The 17,005-nt window shown below is 38.0% G+C and overlaps 1 protein-coding gene across 1 annotated transcript; it reads right to left on the bottom strand.

Moving 5' to 3' along the window:
• Positions 1–308: 308 nt before the first annotated feature.
• On the bottom strand, positions 309–15,601 carry LOC133571933 (endophilin-B1-like). Its single transcript, XM_061924474.1, has 10 exons — positions 15,453–15,601; positions 15,227–15,368; positions 11,278–11,406; positions 11,069–11,202; positions 5,001–5,093; positions 4,782–4,853; positions 4,687–4,710; positions 4,532–4,621; positions 1,135–1,235; positions 309–1,008 (listed from the first exon to the last, which is right to left on the bottom strand). Exons 1-10 carry the CDS (start codon positions 15,507–15,509, stop codon positions 666–668), a joined length of 1,185 nt encoding a protein of 394 aa, XP_061780458.1. The 5' UTR covers positions 15,510–15,601; the 3' UTR covers positions 309–665.
• Positions 15,602–17,005: the final 1,404 nt, after the last annotated feature.

Raw genomic sequence — 17,005 nt, 5'->3', positions numbered from 1 at the left:
TCTGTCTCTGGTGGTTTTTCAACTCAGCTTTAAGTGTCGTAAAGAGCTTGGGAGCGAATTGTGACTTGAATTCCCTGGGAGGAACAACTGGTCCAAAATGCAACAGTATGTATGTACACATATGTACACATGGATGTATAGCTATATATATATATATACTTAAATATACACATGGATGTATATCTACAAATATGTATAGACAGTATATATATATATATATATACACACACATACAGTAAATACTTATATATACATATACAGTATATATATACAAATATATATAGTATATATATATATACACATACATAAGCATATATATAGTATATATATATACACATACATATACATGTAAATATACATTAGGTCAGGAAAAAACACAAGAGGCTATTTCATCCCTACAAGCCTGTTTCGCAGGTTTCTCTGCTCTTCAGGGTTTTTTATATGTATGTGCATATATACTGTATATTTATACATATAGATGGTACATTTACAAAACATTTAACGAGCCTTACGAGCAGAACTTCAAATGTATTATTGTTGATATGAATGTTGTGTTGGTGATGAAGTCTGCTCTTGCATGTTTTCTTTGTTGACAATTGCACAGTTGTACAGTGACACTCCTCCCAGGAAGTAGACAGGTCCCTCCCATCATGTATTATTCATGGTTAGTCTGTCTTCTCTTCTTGGCTGCCATCAGTCTGTGTCACATCCTGACAACCATCAACACTCTTCACTATCTTGGCTGCCATCACATCCTGACAACCATCAACACTCTCCACTATCCCACACTCAGCCTCATCTTTCCTGCTTTCACCTTTGCTACTTTGCTGAGGCGATGCAGGCGGACTCTTACTTGTCTCCTCAGCACCAACTTCTAATGTCCAAGAGTCTCGCTCCAAACCTGGAAGGTGTGGAACCAAGATGGACGCCCTTTGCTGATCATTTGTATTGATAAGTTCGTTGGTTATTGATGACTGCCACCTGCTGGAGCACAACACTGCTGGGATGCTGAAGGTACACATGTTGAGAAGGAGATATATAGATATATGATGATGATCTTACATATACATACATATATATATATTTATATATATACACATAGTGGTGATATTGATGATGAAAGTGTGTATGCACCTGGCCAGGTGTTTCCTCAGCTCCAAGGCGTGTTGCTTGCAGTGTGCGTAGAAACACGTCTGAGCATCCACAAAGTCCATCAGACTCTGCATGTGTTTGTTCTGAACACACACATCAACATCACATTCTTATTACACAATTATCATATTTGTGTGTGTCCCTACCTACATGTGTGCTGTGTAACTCTCCCACAATATTACTATATGCGTGTGTTTCTACCTACATGTGGTTTTCTTTGTGTGCAAGAAGTTGGCTTTTCCGTTTGAATGTCACATCAACTCGAGTAGCCGATATGAATGTATTGGTTAAGATGATCTCCTAAAGCTTTAGTAAAACTTGAAAATATTCCAATTCTGTCTTGATGGTCCTTCTTACTCAGCATATATGTCATCGAAAGAATTTGGGATTGACCAGTAACTTAGATTCCCTGGGAGGAAGAACTGGTCCGACCCAACACTCTTCCACAATATTACTATGTGTGTGTTTCTACCTACATGTGTTTTATGTAACTCTCCCACAATATTTCTATATGTGTGTGTTTCTACCTACATGTGTGTTGTGTAACTCTCCCACAATATTACTATATGCGTGTGTTTCTACCTACATGTGTGTTGTGTAACTCTCCCACAATATTACTATATGCGTGTGTTTCTACCTACATGTGTGTTGTGTAACTCTCCCACAATATTACTATATGCGTGTGTTTCTACCTACATGTGTGTTGTGTAACTCTCCCACAATATTACTATATGCGTGTGTTTCTACCTACATGTGGTTTTCTTTGTGTGCAAGAAGTTGGCTTTTCCGTTTGAATGTCACATCAACTAGAGTAGCCGATATGAATGTATTGGTTAAGATGATCTCCTAAAGCTTTAGTAAAACTTGAAAATATTCCAATTCTGTCTTGATGGTCCTTCTTACTCAGCATATATGTCATCGAAAGAACTTGGGATTGACCAGTAACTTAGATTCCCTGGGAAGAAGAACTGGTCCAACCCAACACTCTCCCACAATATGACTATATGTGTGTGTTCCTACCTACATGTGTGTTGTGTAACTCCCACAATATTACTATATGTGTGTGTTTCTACCAACATGTGTGTTGTGTAACTCTCCCACAATATTACTATATGCGTGTGTTTCGACCTACATGTGTGTTGTGTAACTCTCCCACAATATTACTATATGCGTGTGTTTCGACCTACATGTGTGTTGTGTAACTCTCCCACAATATGACTATATGTGTGTGTTTCTACCTACATGTGTGTTGTGTAACTCTCCCACAATATGACTATATGTGTGTGTTTCTACCTACATGTGTGTTGTGTAACTATTGTGGAGGATGCATATATGAGTTATTTCTCTATTCATAGCCATGTTTAGAGTATCTAGTACTTTTCCTTTGTATATTCTACCAGTCTCTCTTTGTCTTCAGATTGTCTGTCTAGTGTCTTAAACCATCAGGAATGTGAAACCAAACCCCCAAATCTTCCTTATCAGTGTTGCGAGGGGGGGAGATGGGGGTTTTCTTTGTGTGCAAGAAGTTGGCTTTTCCGTTTGAATGTCATATCAACTAGAGTAGCCGATATGAATGTATTGGTTAAGATGATCTCCTAAAGCTTTAGTAAAACTTGAAAATATTCCAATTCTGTCTTGATGGTCCTTCTTACTCAGCATATATGTCATCGAAAGAACTTGGGATTGACCAGTAACTTAGATTCCCTGGGAGGAAGAACTGGTCCAACCCAACACTCTCCCGCAATACTACTATGTGTGTGTTTCTACCTACATGTGTTTTATGTAACTCTCCCACAATATTTCTATATGTGTGTGTTTCTACCTACATGTGTGTTGTGTAACTCTCCCACAATATGACTATATGCGTGTGTTTCGACCTACATGTGTGTTGTGTAACTCTCCCACAATATTACTATATGTGTGTGTTTCTACCTACATGTGTGTTGTGTAACTCTCCCACAATATGACTAAATGTGTGTGTTTCTACCTACATGTGTGTTGTGTAACTATTGTGGAGGATGCATATACGAGTTATTTCTCTATTCATAGCCATGTTTAGAGGATCTAGTACTTTTCCTTTGTATATTCTACCAGTCTCTCTTTGTCTTCAGATTGTCTGTTTAGTGTCTTAAACCATCAGGAATGTAAAACCAAACCCCCAAATCTTCCTTATCAGTGTTGCGAGGGGGGAAGATGGGGGTTTTCTTTGTGTGCAATAAGTTGGCTTTTCCTTTTGAATGTCAGATCAACTAGAGTAGCCAATATGAATGTATTGGTTAAGATGATCTCCTAAAACTTTAGTAAAACTTGAAAATATTCCAATTCTGTCTTGATGGTCCTTCTTACTCAGCATATATGTCATCGAAAGAACTTGGGATTGACCAGTAACTTAGATTCCCTGGGAGGAAGAACTGGTCCGACGCAACACTCTCCCACAATATTACTATGTGTGTGTTTCTACCTACATGTGTTTTATGTAACTCTCCCACAATATTTTTATATGTGTGTGATTCTGCCTACATGTGTGTTGTGTAACTCTCCCACAATATTACTATATGTGTGTGTTTCTACCTACATGTGTGTTGTGTAACTCTCCCACAATATTACTATATGTGTGTGTTTCTACCTACATGTGTGTTGTGTAACTCTCCCACAATATTACTATATGCGTGTGTTTCTACCTACATGTGTGTTGTGTAACTCTCCCACAATATGACTATATGTGTGTGTTTCTACCTACATGTGTGTTGTGTAACTATTGTGGAGGATGCATGTATAAGTTATTTCTCTATTCATAGCCATGTTTAGAGTACCTAGTACTTTTCCTTTGTATATTCCACCAGTCTCTCTTTGTCTTCAGATTGTCTGTTTAGTGTCTTCAACCATCAGGAATGTGAAACCAAACCCCCAAATCTTCCTTATCAGTGTTGCGAGGGGGAGAGATGGGGGTTTTCTTTGTGTGCAAGAAGTTGGCTTTTCCGTTTGAATGTCACATCAACTAGAGTAGCCGATATGAATGTATTGGTTAAGATGATTTCCTAAAGCTTTAGTAAAACTTGAAAATATTCCAATTCTGTCTTGATGGTCCTTCTTACTCAGCATATATGTCATCGAAAGAACTTGGGATTGACCAGTAACTTAGATTCCCTGGGAGGAAGAACTGGTCCGACCCAACACTCTCCCACAATATTACTATGTGTGTGTTTCTACCTACATGTGTTTTATGTAACTCTCCCACAATATTTCTATATGTGTGTGTTTCTACCTACATGTGTGTTGTGTAACTCTCCCACAATATTACTATATGTGTGTGTTTCTACCTACATGTGTGTTGTGTAACTCTCCCACAATATGACTATATGTGTGTGTTTCTACCTACATGTGTGTTGTGTAACTCTCCCACAAGTTGTCGTGTCACATCTGAGTGACGATCAAAGGAGGACTGACATATCCTCAGCTGCATCTCCGCCTACAAACATTTATTGTGTATTAGTTGTCATCTGCTTTGAGACAAATCAAACATTAAGAGCTCACCTGAGAGACTTCCTGAGCCCACATCTGATTGGACGAGAGACACAGAAGATGAGAAGTCATCATTTCAAGGTTTTCTTCTGGAGTCTCTCACTCACCTTCAGCCAGCCAACACGCACACAGCTGAACATGAAGGACATGTAGTCGTCCTGCCGGGTGTTGTTGAGTCTCTACACACACATGACACACAGTCAACTAAATGTCAACAACTTTTACTAAATATAGTCTTTTTCTGACCCTTGTTACAACAACAAGTGTCAATAGTTTGTTACAACAACAAGTGTCAATAGTTTGTTACAAGAAGAAAAAAGCCTCACAGTGGACTCCTGTTGAGCCAGGTGAGATCTCCTAAGTCTACTCTTGGCGATGTCCAAGTCCAAGCGCTTGTTGAGCAGCATCCTGCGCGCCTCCTAAGGACACACACACACACACACACACACACACACACACACACACACACACACACACACACACACACACACACACACACACACACACACACACACACACACACACACACACACGTTATTTACCTGAATGACTTAAGTGTTATTTACCTTAGTGACTTCAGTGTTATTTACCTGGATGACTTAAGTGTTATTTACCTGGATGACTTAAGTGTTATTTACCTGCAGGACTTAAGTGTTATTTACCTGGATGACTTAAGTGTTATTTACCTGGATGACTTAAGTGTTATTTACCTGGATGACTTAAGCGTTATTTACCTGCAGGACTTAAGTGTTATTTACCTGGATGACTTGTGTCTTATTTACCTGGATGACTTGTGTCTTATTTACCTGGATGACTACAGTGTTATTTACCTTAATGACTGCAGTGTTATTTACCTGGATGACTTAAGTGTTATTTACCTGGATGACTTAAGTGTTATTTACCTGCAGGACTTAAGTGTTATTTACCTGGATGACTTAAGTGTTATTTACCTGGATGACTTAAGTGTTATTTACCTGGATGACTTAAGTGTTATTTACCTGGATGACTTAAGTGTTATTTACCTGAATGACTTAAGTGTTATTTACCTGGATGACTTAAGTGTTATTTACCTGGATGACTTAAGTGTTATTTACCTGCAGGATTTAAGTGTTATTTACCTGGATGACTTAAGTGTTATTTACCTGCAGGATTTAAGTGTTATTTAACTGGATGACTTAAGTGTTATTTACCTGGATGACTTAAGTTTTATTTACCTGGATGACTTGTGTCTTATTTACCTGGATGGCTTAAGTGTTATTTACCTTAATGACTGCAGTGTTATTTACCTGGATGACTTCAGTGTTATTTACCTGGATGACTTAAGTGTTATTTACCTGGATGACTTAAGTGTTATTTACCTGGATGTGTTATATACCTGGATGACTTAAGTTGTATTTACCTGGATGACTTGTGTCTTATTTACCTTGGCGACTTAAGGGTTATTTACCTGGATGACTTGTGTCTTATTTACCTGCAGGACTTAAGTGTTATTTACCTGCAGGACTTAAGTGTTATTTACCTGGATGACTTAAGTGTTATTTACCTGGATGACTTAAGGGTTATTTACCTGGATGACTTGTGTCTTATTTACCTGCAGGACTTAAGTGTTATTTACCTGCAGGACTTAAGTGTTATTTACCTGGATGACTTAAGTGTTATTTACCTGGATGACTTAAGTGTTATTTACCTGGATGACTTAAGTGTTATTTACCTGGATGACTTAAGTGTTATTTACCTGAATGACTTAAGTGTTATTTACCTGCAGGACTTAAGTGTTATTTACCTGGATGACTTAAGTGTTATTTACCTGGATGACTTAAGTGTTATTTACCTGGATGACTTAAGTGCTATTTACCTGGATGACTTAAGTGTTATTTACCTGAATGACTTAAGTGTTATTTACCTGGATGACTTAAGTGTTATTTACCTGAATGACTTAAGTGTTATTTACCTGGATGACTTAAGTGTTATTTACCTGCAGGATTTAAGTGTTATTTACCTGGATGACTTAAGTGTTATTTACCTGCAGGATTTAAGTGTTATTTAACTGGATGACTTAAGTGTTATTTACCTGGATGACTTAAGTTTTATTTACCTGGATGACTTGTGTCTTATTTACCTGGATGACTTAAGTGTTATTTACCTGGATGACTTAAGTGTTATTTACCTGAATGACTTAAGTGTTATTTACCTTAATGACTGCAGTGTTATTTACCTGGATGACTTCAGTGTTATTTACCTGGATGACTTAAGTGTTATTTACCTGGATGACTTAAGTGTTATTTACCTGGATGTGTTATATACCTGGATGACTTAAGTTGTATTTACCTGGATGACTTGTGTCTTATTTACCTTGGCGACTTAAGGGTTATTTACCTGGATGACTTGTGTCTTATTTACCTGCAGGACTTAAGTGTTATTTACCTGCAGGACTTAAGTGTTATTTACCTGGATGACTTAAGTGTTATTTACCTGGATGACTTAAGTGTTATTTACCTGGATGACTTAAGTGTTATTTACCTGGATGACTTAAGTGTTATTTACCTGGATGACTTAAGTGTTATTTACCTGAATGACTTAAGTGTTATTTACCTGCAGGACTTAAGTGTTATTTACCTGGATGACTTAAGTGTTATTCACCTGGATGACTTGTGTGTTATTTACCTGGATGACTTAAGTGTTATTTACCTGGATGACTTAAGTGTTATTTACCTGGATGACTTAAGTGTTATTTACCTGGATGACTTAAGTGTTATTCACCTGGATGACTTAAGTGTTATTTACCTGGATGACTTAAGTGTTATTTACCTGGATGACTTCAGTGTTATTTACCTGGATGACTTAAGTGTTATTTACCTGGATGACTTAAGTTGTATTTACCTGGATGACTTGTGTCTTATTTACCTTGGCGACTTAAGGGTTATTTACCTGGATGACTTGTGTCTTATTTACCTGCAGGACTTAAGTGTTATTTACCTGCAGGACTTAAGTGTTATTTACCTGGATGACTTAAGTGTTATTTACCTGGATGACTTAAGTGTTATTTACCTGGATGACTTAAGTGTTATTTACCTGGATGACTTAAGTGTTATTTACCTGGATGACTTAAGTGTTATTTACCTGAATGACTTAAGTGTTATTTACCTGCAGGACTTAAGTGTTATTTACCTGGATGACTTAAGTGTTATTCACCTGGATGACTTAAGTGTTATTCACCTGAATGACTTAAGTGTTATTTACCTAGATGACTTAAGTGTTATTCACCTGGATGACTTAAGTGTTATTTACCTGGATGACTTAAGTGTTATTTACCTGGATGACTTAAGTGTTATTCACCTGGATGACTTAAGTGTTATTTACCTGGATGACTTAAGTGTTATTCACCTGGATGACTTAAGTGTTATTTACTTGAATGACTTAAGTGTTATTTACCTGGATGACTTAAGTGTTATTTACCTGGATGACTTAAGTGTTATTTACCTGGATGACTTAAGTGTTATTCACCTGGATGACTTAAGTGTTATTTACTTGAATGACTTAAGTGTTATTTACCTAGATGACTTAAGTGTTATTCACCTGGATGACTTAAGTGTTATTTACCTGGATGACTTAAGTGTTATTCACCTGGATGACTTAAGTGTTATTTACCTGGATGACTTAAGTGTTATTTACCTGGATGACTTAAGTGTTATTCACCTGGATGACTTAAGTGTTATTTACCTGGATGACTTAAGTGTTATTCACCTGGATGACTTAAGTGTTATTTACCTGCAGGACTTAAGTGTTATTTACCTGAATGACTTAAGTGTTATTTACCTGAATGACTTAAGTGTTATTTACCTGGATGACTTAAGTGTTATTTACCTGGATGACTTAAGTGTTATTTACCTGGATGACTTAAGTGTTATTTACCTGGATGACTTAAGTGTTATTTACCTGGATGTGTTATATACCTGGATGACTTAAGTTGTATTTACCTGGATGACTTGTGTCTTATTTACCTTGGCGACTTAAGGGTTATTTACCTGGATGACTTGTGTCTTATTTACCTGCAGGACTTAAGTGTTATTTACCTGCAGGACTTAAGTGTTATTTACCTGGATGACTTAAGTGTTATTTACCTGGATGACTTAAGTGTTATTTACCTGGATGACTTAAGTGTTATTTACCTGGATGACTTAAGTGTTATTTACCTGGATGACTTAAGTGTTATTTACCTGAATGACGTAAGTGTTATTTACCTGCAGGACTTAAGTGTTATTTACCTGGATGACTTAAGTGTTATTCACCTGGATGACTTAAGTGTTATTCACCTGGATGACTTAAGTGTTATTCACCTGGATGACTTAAGTGTTATTTACCTGGATGACTTAAGTGTTATTCACCTGGATGACTTAAGTGTTATTCACCTGGATGACTTAAGTGTTATTTACCTGGATGACTTAAGTGTTATTTACCTGGATGACTTAAGTGTTATTTACCTGGATGACTTAAGTGTTATTCACCTGGATGACTTAAGTGTTATTTACCTGGATGACTTAAGTGTTATTTACCTGGATGACTTAAGTGTTATTCACCTGGATGACTTAAGTGTTATTTACCTGGATGACTTAAGTGTTATTCACCTGGATGACTTAAGTGTTATTTACCTGGATGACTTAAGTGTTATTTACCTGGATGACTTAAGTGTTATTCACCTGGATGACTTAAGTGTTATTTACCTGGATGACTTAAGTGTTATTCACCTGGATGACTTAAGTGTTATTCACCTGGATGACTTAAGTGTTATTTACCTGGATGACTTAAGTGTTATTCACCTGGATGACTTAAGTGTTATTTACTTGAATGACTTAAGTGTTATTTACCTGGATGACTTAAGTGTTATTTACCTGAATGACTTAAGTGTTATTTACCTGGATGACTTAAGTGTTATTTACCTGGATGACTTAAGTGTTATTTACCTGGATGACTTAAGTGTTATTTACCTGGATGACTTAAGTGTTATTTACCTGGATGACTTAAGTGTTATTTACCTGGATGTGTTATATACCTGGATGACTTAAGTTGTATTTACCTGGATGACTTGTGTCTTATTTACCTTGGCGACTTAAGGGTTATTTACCTGGATGACTTGTGTCTTATTTACCTGCAGGACTTAAGTGTTATTTACCTGCAGGACTTAAGTGTTATTTACCTGGATGACTTAAGTGTTATTTACCTGGATGACTTAAGTGTTATTTACCTGGATGACTTAAGTGTTATTTACCTGAATGACGTAAGTGTTATTTACCTGCAGGACTTAAGTGTTATTTACCTGGATGACTTAAGTGTTATTCACCTGGATGACTTAAGTGTTATTCACCTGGATGACTTAAGTGTTATTCACCTGGATGACTTAAGTGTTATTTACCTGGATGACTTAAGTGTTATTTACCTGGATGACTTAAGTGTTATTCACCTGAATGACTTAAGTGTTATTTACCTAGATGACTTAAGTGTTATTCACCTGGATGACTTAAGTGTTATTTACCTGGATGACTTAAGTGTTATTCACCTGGATGACTTAAGTGTTATTTACCTGGATGACTTAAGTGTTATTTACCTGGATGACTTAAGTGTTATTCACCTGGATGACTTAAGTGTTATTTACCTGGATGACTTAAGTGTTATTCACCTGGATGACTTAAGTGTTATTCACCTGGATGACTTAAGTGTTATTTACCTGGATGACTTAAGTGTTATTCACCTGGATGACTTAAGTGTTATTTACTTGAATGACTTAAGTGTTATTTACCTGGATGACTTAAGTGTTATTTACCTGGATGACTTAAGTGTTATTCACCTGGATGACTTAAGTGTTATTTACTTGAATGACTTAAGTGTTATTTACCTAGATGACTTAAGTGTTATTCACCTGGATGACTTAAGTGTTATTTACCTGGATGACTTAAGTGTTATTCACCTGGATGACTTAAGTGTTATTTACCTGGATGACTTAAGTGTTATTTACCTGGATGACTTAAGTGTTATTCACCTGGATGACTTAAGTGTTATTTACCTGGATGACTTAAGTGTTATTCACCTGGATGACTTAAGTGTTATTTACCTGGATGACTTAAGTGTTATTCACCTGGATGACTTAAGTGTTATTTATTTGAATGACTTAAGTGTTATTTACCTGGATGACTTAAGTGTTATTTACCTGAATGACTTAAGTGTTATTTACCTGGATGACTTAAGTGTTATTTACCTGGATGACTTAAGTGTTATTCACCTGGATGACTTAAGTGTTATTTACTTGAATGACTTAAGTGTTATTTACCTGGATGACTTAAGTGTTATTTACCTGGATGACTTAAGTGTTATTTACCTGGATGACTTAAGTGTTATTTACCTGGATGACTTTGTAGTCACAGTTAGTAAAATGTTGCAGAGGAGTCACAAAGTGAATGTTGGCACTTTGGACAAAATGTCTTTGGGCCTCGCCAAACTGCTTCTGGGTCTCACCACACCTGAGCAGCGCTCTGCCTGCATATATCATATTCATATTTCAAAATTATACATATGACATATTCATACACAATACAATAATGCAGCACGCACCATAAGGGGTGTTGTTGCCCATCTCAAAGCCAGCTTCAATCATTTGCTCTCCCAGGACCTGATGAGCGTGAGGGCGAAGGGGGCGGGGCCAGTCCAGGTGTTCGTATAGTCGCTCTTCAAGACGTGCCGCTGCTCATAACACAACAATATTAAATCTGCTTAGTCATTGGCCAAGTATGTTTAACACGCAAGGAATTTTAATTGGTCGACCGTGCTCTTTTTGTTCAGTGCAAGACACTAATAATATACTGCATGATAAAAACAAGACACTAATAATATACTGCATGATAAAAACAAGACACTAATAATATACTGCATGATAAAAACAAGACACTAATAATATACTGCATGACAAAAACAAGACACTAATAATATACTGCATGATAAAAACAAGACACTAATAATATACTGCATGATAAAAACAAGACACTAATAATATACTGCATGATAAAAACAAGACACTAATAATATACTGCATGATAAAAACAAGACACTAATAATATACTGCATGATAAAAACAAGACACTAATAATATACTGCATGATAAAAACAATACACTAATAATATACTGCATGATAAAAACAAGACACTAATAATATACTGCATGATAAAAACAAGACACTAATAATATACTGCATGATAAAAACAAGACACTAATAATATACTGCATGATAAAAACAAGACACTAATAATATACTTCATGATAAAAACAAGACACTAATAATATACTGCATGATAAAAACAAGACACTAATAATATACTGCATGATAAAAACAAGACACTAATAATATAATGCATGATAAAAACATAACTGCTTATTTATGTTAGTCATAATGTATGATTAAAACAAACAGTGCATGCTCAGTTTAATAAGGTAAGGTACACTTTTGAACAAATGGTGAATAATGGCCCTAAAAATGCCTTTCTAATAAAGCAGCGTTGGTGTGACCTTCCAGGACCTGCTATTCGAACAAGTGTACCGTACTGTAATTAATGAAGTCACATTGGAGTGTCCTTCCAGGACCTTCTCCACAAACAAGTGTACAGTGACAAATTAAGTCACATTGTAGTGTCCTTCCAGGACCTTCCCTACAAACAAGTGCACAGTACCAAATGAAGTCACATTGTCGTGCACTTCCAGGACCTTCTCTACAAACAAGTGTACTGTAATTAATGAAGTCACATTGTAGTGTCCTTCCAGGACCTGCTATACAAACATGTGCACAGTACCTACTGAAGAGGTGTAGTGACCTTCCAGGACATTCTATACAAACAAGTGTACAGTACTAAATTAAGTCACATTGTAGTGTCCTTCAAGGACCTTACCTACAAACAAGTGTACAGTACCAAATTAAGTTACATTGTAGCGTCCTTCCTGGACCTTCTCTACAAACAAGTGTACAGTACCAAATGATGTCACATTGTGGTGTCCTTCCAGGACCTTCTCTACAAACAAGTGTACAGTACCAAATTAAGTTACATTGTAGTGTCCTTCCAGGACCTTCTCTTCAACCAAGTGTACAGTACCAAATGAAGTCACATTGTAGCTTCCTTCCAGGACCTTCTCTACAAAGAAGTGTACAGTACCAAATGAAGTCACTTTGTAGTGTCCTTCCAGGACCTTGTCTTCAACCAAGTGTACAGTACCAAATGATGTCACATTGTAGTTTTCTTCTAGGACCTTCTCTACAAACAAGTGTACAGGTCCTCCTATACAAGCTCACCTAGGCTGGGCTGCAACATGTTGTAGTTACCTTCCTGGTCCTCCTATACAAGCTCACCTAGGCTGGGCTGCAACATGTTGTAGTTACCTTTCAGGACCTCCTGTACAAGCTCACCTAGGCTGGGCTGCAACATGTTGTAGTTACCTTTCAGGACCTCCTGTACAAGCTCACCTAGGCTGGGCTGCAACATGTTGTAGTTACCTTCCAGGACCTCCTATATTAACTCACCTAAGTTAGGCTGTAACATGTTGTAGTTACCTCCCAGGACCTCCTATACAAACTCACCTAGGCTAGGCTGCAACATGTTGTAGTTACCTCCCAGGACCTCCTTTACAAACTCACCTAGGCTAGGCTGCAACATGTTGTAGTTACCTTCCAGGACCTCCTATACAAACTCACCTAGGCTAGGCTGCAACATGTTGTAGTTACCTTCCAGGACCTCCTATATTAACTCACCTAGGCTAGGCTGCAACATGTTGTAGTTACCTTCCAGGACCTCCTATACAAACTCACCTAGGCTAGGCTGCAACATGTTGTAGTTACCTTCCAGGACCTCCTATATTAACTCACCTAGGCTCGGCTGCAACATGTTGTAGTTACCTTCCAGGACCTCCTATACAAACTCACCTAGGCTAGGCTGCAACATGTTGTAGTTACCTTCCAGGACCTCCTATATTAACTCACCTAGGCTAGGCTGCAACATGTTGTAGTTACCTTCCAGGACCTCCTATATTAACTCACCTAGGCTAGGCTGCAACATGTTGTAGTTACCTTCCAGGACCTCCTATACAAACTCACCTAGGCTAGGCTGCAACATGTTGTAGTTACCTTCCAGGACCTCCTATATTAACTCACCTAGGCTAGGCTGCAACATGTTGTAGTTACCTTCCAGGACCTCCTATACAAACTCACCTAGGCTCGGCTGCAACATGTTGTAGTTACCTTCCAGGACCTCCTATATTAACTCACCTAGGCTAGGCTGCAACATGTTGTAGTTACCTTCCAGGACCTCCTATACAAACTCACCTAGGCTAGGCTGCAACATGTTGTAGTTACCTTCCAGGACCTCCTATACAAACTCACCTAGGCTAGGCTGCAACATGTTGTAGTTACCTTCCAGGACCTCCTATACAAACTCACCTAGGCTAGGCTGCAACATGTTGCAGTTACCTTCCAGGACCTCCTATATTAACTCACCTAGGCTAGGCTGTGCAACATGTTGTAGTTACCTTCCAGGACCTCCTATATTAACTCACCTAGGCTAGGCTGCAACATGTTGTAGTTACCTTCCAGGACCTCCTATACAAACTCACCTAGGCTAGGCTGCAACATGTTGTAGTTACCTTCCAGGACCTCCTATATTAACTCACCGAGGCTCGGCTGCAACATGTTGTAGTTACCTTCCAGGACCTCCTATACAAACTCACCTAGGCTAGGCTGCAACATGTTGTAGTTACCTTCCAGGACCTCCTATATTAACTCACCGAGGCTCGGCTGCAACATGTTGTAGTTACCTTCCAGGACCTCCTATACAAACTCACCTAGGCTAGGCTGCAACATGTTGTAGTTACCTTCCAGGACCTCCTATATTAACTCACCGAGGCTCGGCTGCAACATGTTGTAGTTACCTTCCAGGACCTCCTATACAAACTCACCTAGGCTAGGCTGCAACATGTTGTAGTTACCTTCCAGGACCTCCTATACAAACTCACCTAGGCTAGGCTGCAACATGTTATAGTTACCTTCCAGGACCTCCTATATTAACTCACCTAGGCTAGGCTGCAACATGTTGTAGTTACCTTCCAGGACCTCCTATACAAACTCACCTAGGCTAGGCTGCAACATGTTATAGTTACCTTCCAGGACCTCCTATACAAACTCACCTAGGCTAGGCTGCAACATGTTGTAGTTACCTTCCAGGACCTCCTATACAAACTCACCTAGGCTAGGCTGCAACATGTTGTAGTTACCTTCCAGGACCTCCTATATTAACTCACCGAGGCTCGGCTGCAACATGTTGTAGTTACCTTCCAGGACCTCCTATACAAACTCACCTAGGCTAGGCTGCAACATGTTGTAGTTACCTTCCAGGACCTCCTATACAAACTCACCTAGGCTAGGCTGCAACATGTTATAGTTACCTTCCAGGACCTCCTATATTAACTCACCTAGGCTCGGCTGCAACATGTTGTAGTTACCTTCCAGGACCTCCTATATTAACTCACCGAGGCTCGGCTGCAACATGGCTTCCGTTTGAGAGACGATGTTGTCCGTCCAAGTCTTGGTGGCGTCCGCCCGGGTAAGAAGCTCCTCCAGGCCGGAGTTCAACTCGGTCTTATCGGCCTGTCCAAGACTCTCCTCCGTGTACTACATAGTAGCAGAAAAAGATACAATAGACGAATGAATACACTCTTGCTAAAAACAAATGCTGGTTATTCTTCTTTTCCTCACCTGGACGGCCCGGTTGATGAACTGACCAGCATCCACCGCCAACTGCGTCAAATCCATGACGACGTCCTCTCAGCCTGGACACACCTGCACGGGACGGACGTCTACGGGACAAACTACAATCTGTCCGGCAAAGCGAGCCGGCTAAGCCCGTGGAGTGAAGGGTGTCCGCCCGCCCAGCTCCTGGAGGTCGGATTAGTCCAACGAACACCGCGAAGATGACGTCATGTTGTTTTTACTTGAACCTCCTTTCATGCTCGCTCACTCCAGTAACTTGTTGATATTAAATGTCTACAAATACGACATTGAGTGAAATATGAATATATCAATGTGGAGCTTTGGCGTGTGGCGGTTATGACAGTTGCAAGACGACGTATCTTATTGTTAAATTTACTTCTGGTTTTAACCTTCAAAATAAAGGCACGAGCGGAAGCGCCATGTTTACTTTAATACATCCTGGATCTTTGTTGTTTAAGCGGCTGCAAACAATTAGTGCAGTACCGCTACCTCTCGGATGTAAATAATGACTTATAGGCTCGAATTTGTTACAAAATACATATTGTAATTTGATATATATAGATATATATATATATATATATATATATATATATATATATACACACACAAATAAATATGTATATATATATATACAAACTTATATATATATATATACATATATATTTATAAACATACACATATATTTATATACATACATATATACACACACATATATATAAATATATATATACACACATACAAACATATATATATATTCATACACATACATATATATTTATATACATATACACATACATACATATATATTTATATACATACATATATATATACATTACATGTATATACATACAAATATATGTATAAAAAGTAATGACAGCTGACAAAATTAGTGATGATCTTGTTTTATTTCAAGACATTCAATGTTTTATAACCTTTATGATCTATTTTACTTAGTATGTCCATCCCATCCATTTTTTTTAAGTCCAAATGTTACTCCCATGTCTTCTTAATTCAGTGTTTCTCTTTCATATTCAGTGCAATATAAATGAACAAAGATCTACTGTTTGCAGATGGTTACATTTGTCAGTCTCGTGCTTGCCAATTAAAAACATTATTTAATTGAATCCATCATGTCCTGGCCTCAAAGGAGTGATTGTGTGTCCTCCTTTCTGCACCCTGAACCAACTTGATAGTGAAAAATGATCTTCCATTTTTTCCTATGACTGCACCGTCATTAATGCCAAATATTTGTCAGTAACTTTCAAAATAATGACTTCTGATTTACTAATTTTGACAATGAACTGTAATATTTCCTGTCATTATCGCTTGTTTTGCATATTTATCTGCTAGTTCATTTCCCGTCACTCCTCCATGAGCTGGGACCTAAACACATTTGACATATGGTCCTACATGATCAATCATTAAAAGCATTTCTAAAACCTCATATCTCTTTCACTGGTGTTACATGATGTCATCATTTCACCAGCACATAGTGAGCCTGTGCATATGTTTACTCTTAAAGCTTTCATGGGTTCCAC

This window comes from Nerophis lumbriciformis, linkage group LG29, assembly GCF_033978685.3.
Source record: "Nerophis lumbriciformis linkage group LG29, RoL_Nlum_v2.1, whole genome shotgun sequence".
In the NCBI taxonomy this organism is placed as follows: domain Eukaryota; kingdom Metazoa; phylum Chordata; class Actinopteri; order Syngnathiformes; family Syngnathidae; genus Nerophis; species Nerophis lumbriciformis.
The sequence above is the reverse complement of the archived record's forward strand: the minus strand, read 5'-3'. Positions and strand labels throughout refer to the sequence as shown.

Excerpts from the sequence above, each read along its gene's own strand:
- LOC133571933 (XM_061924474.1), bottom strand. The coding sequence starts at position 15,509 with ATGGATTTGACGCAGTTGGCGGTGGATGCTGGTCAGTTCATCAACCGG. Across the intron at positions 11,203-11,277 it reads GGGCAACAACACCCCTTATG|GCAGAGCGCTGCTCAGGTGT; the intron begins GTGCGTGCTGCA and ends TGATATATGCAG. Across the intron at positions 4,854-5,000 it reads TGGCTCAACAGGAGTCCACT|AGACTCAACAACACCCGGCA; the intron begins GTGAGGCTTTTT and ends ATGTGTGTGTAG.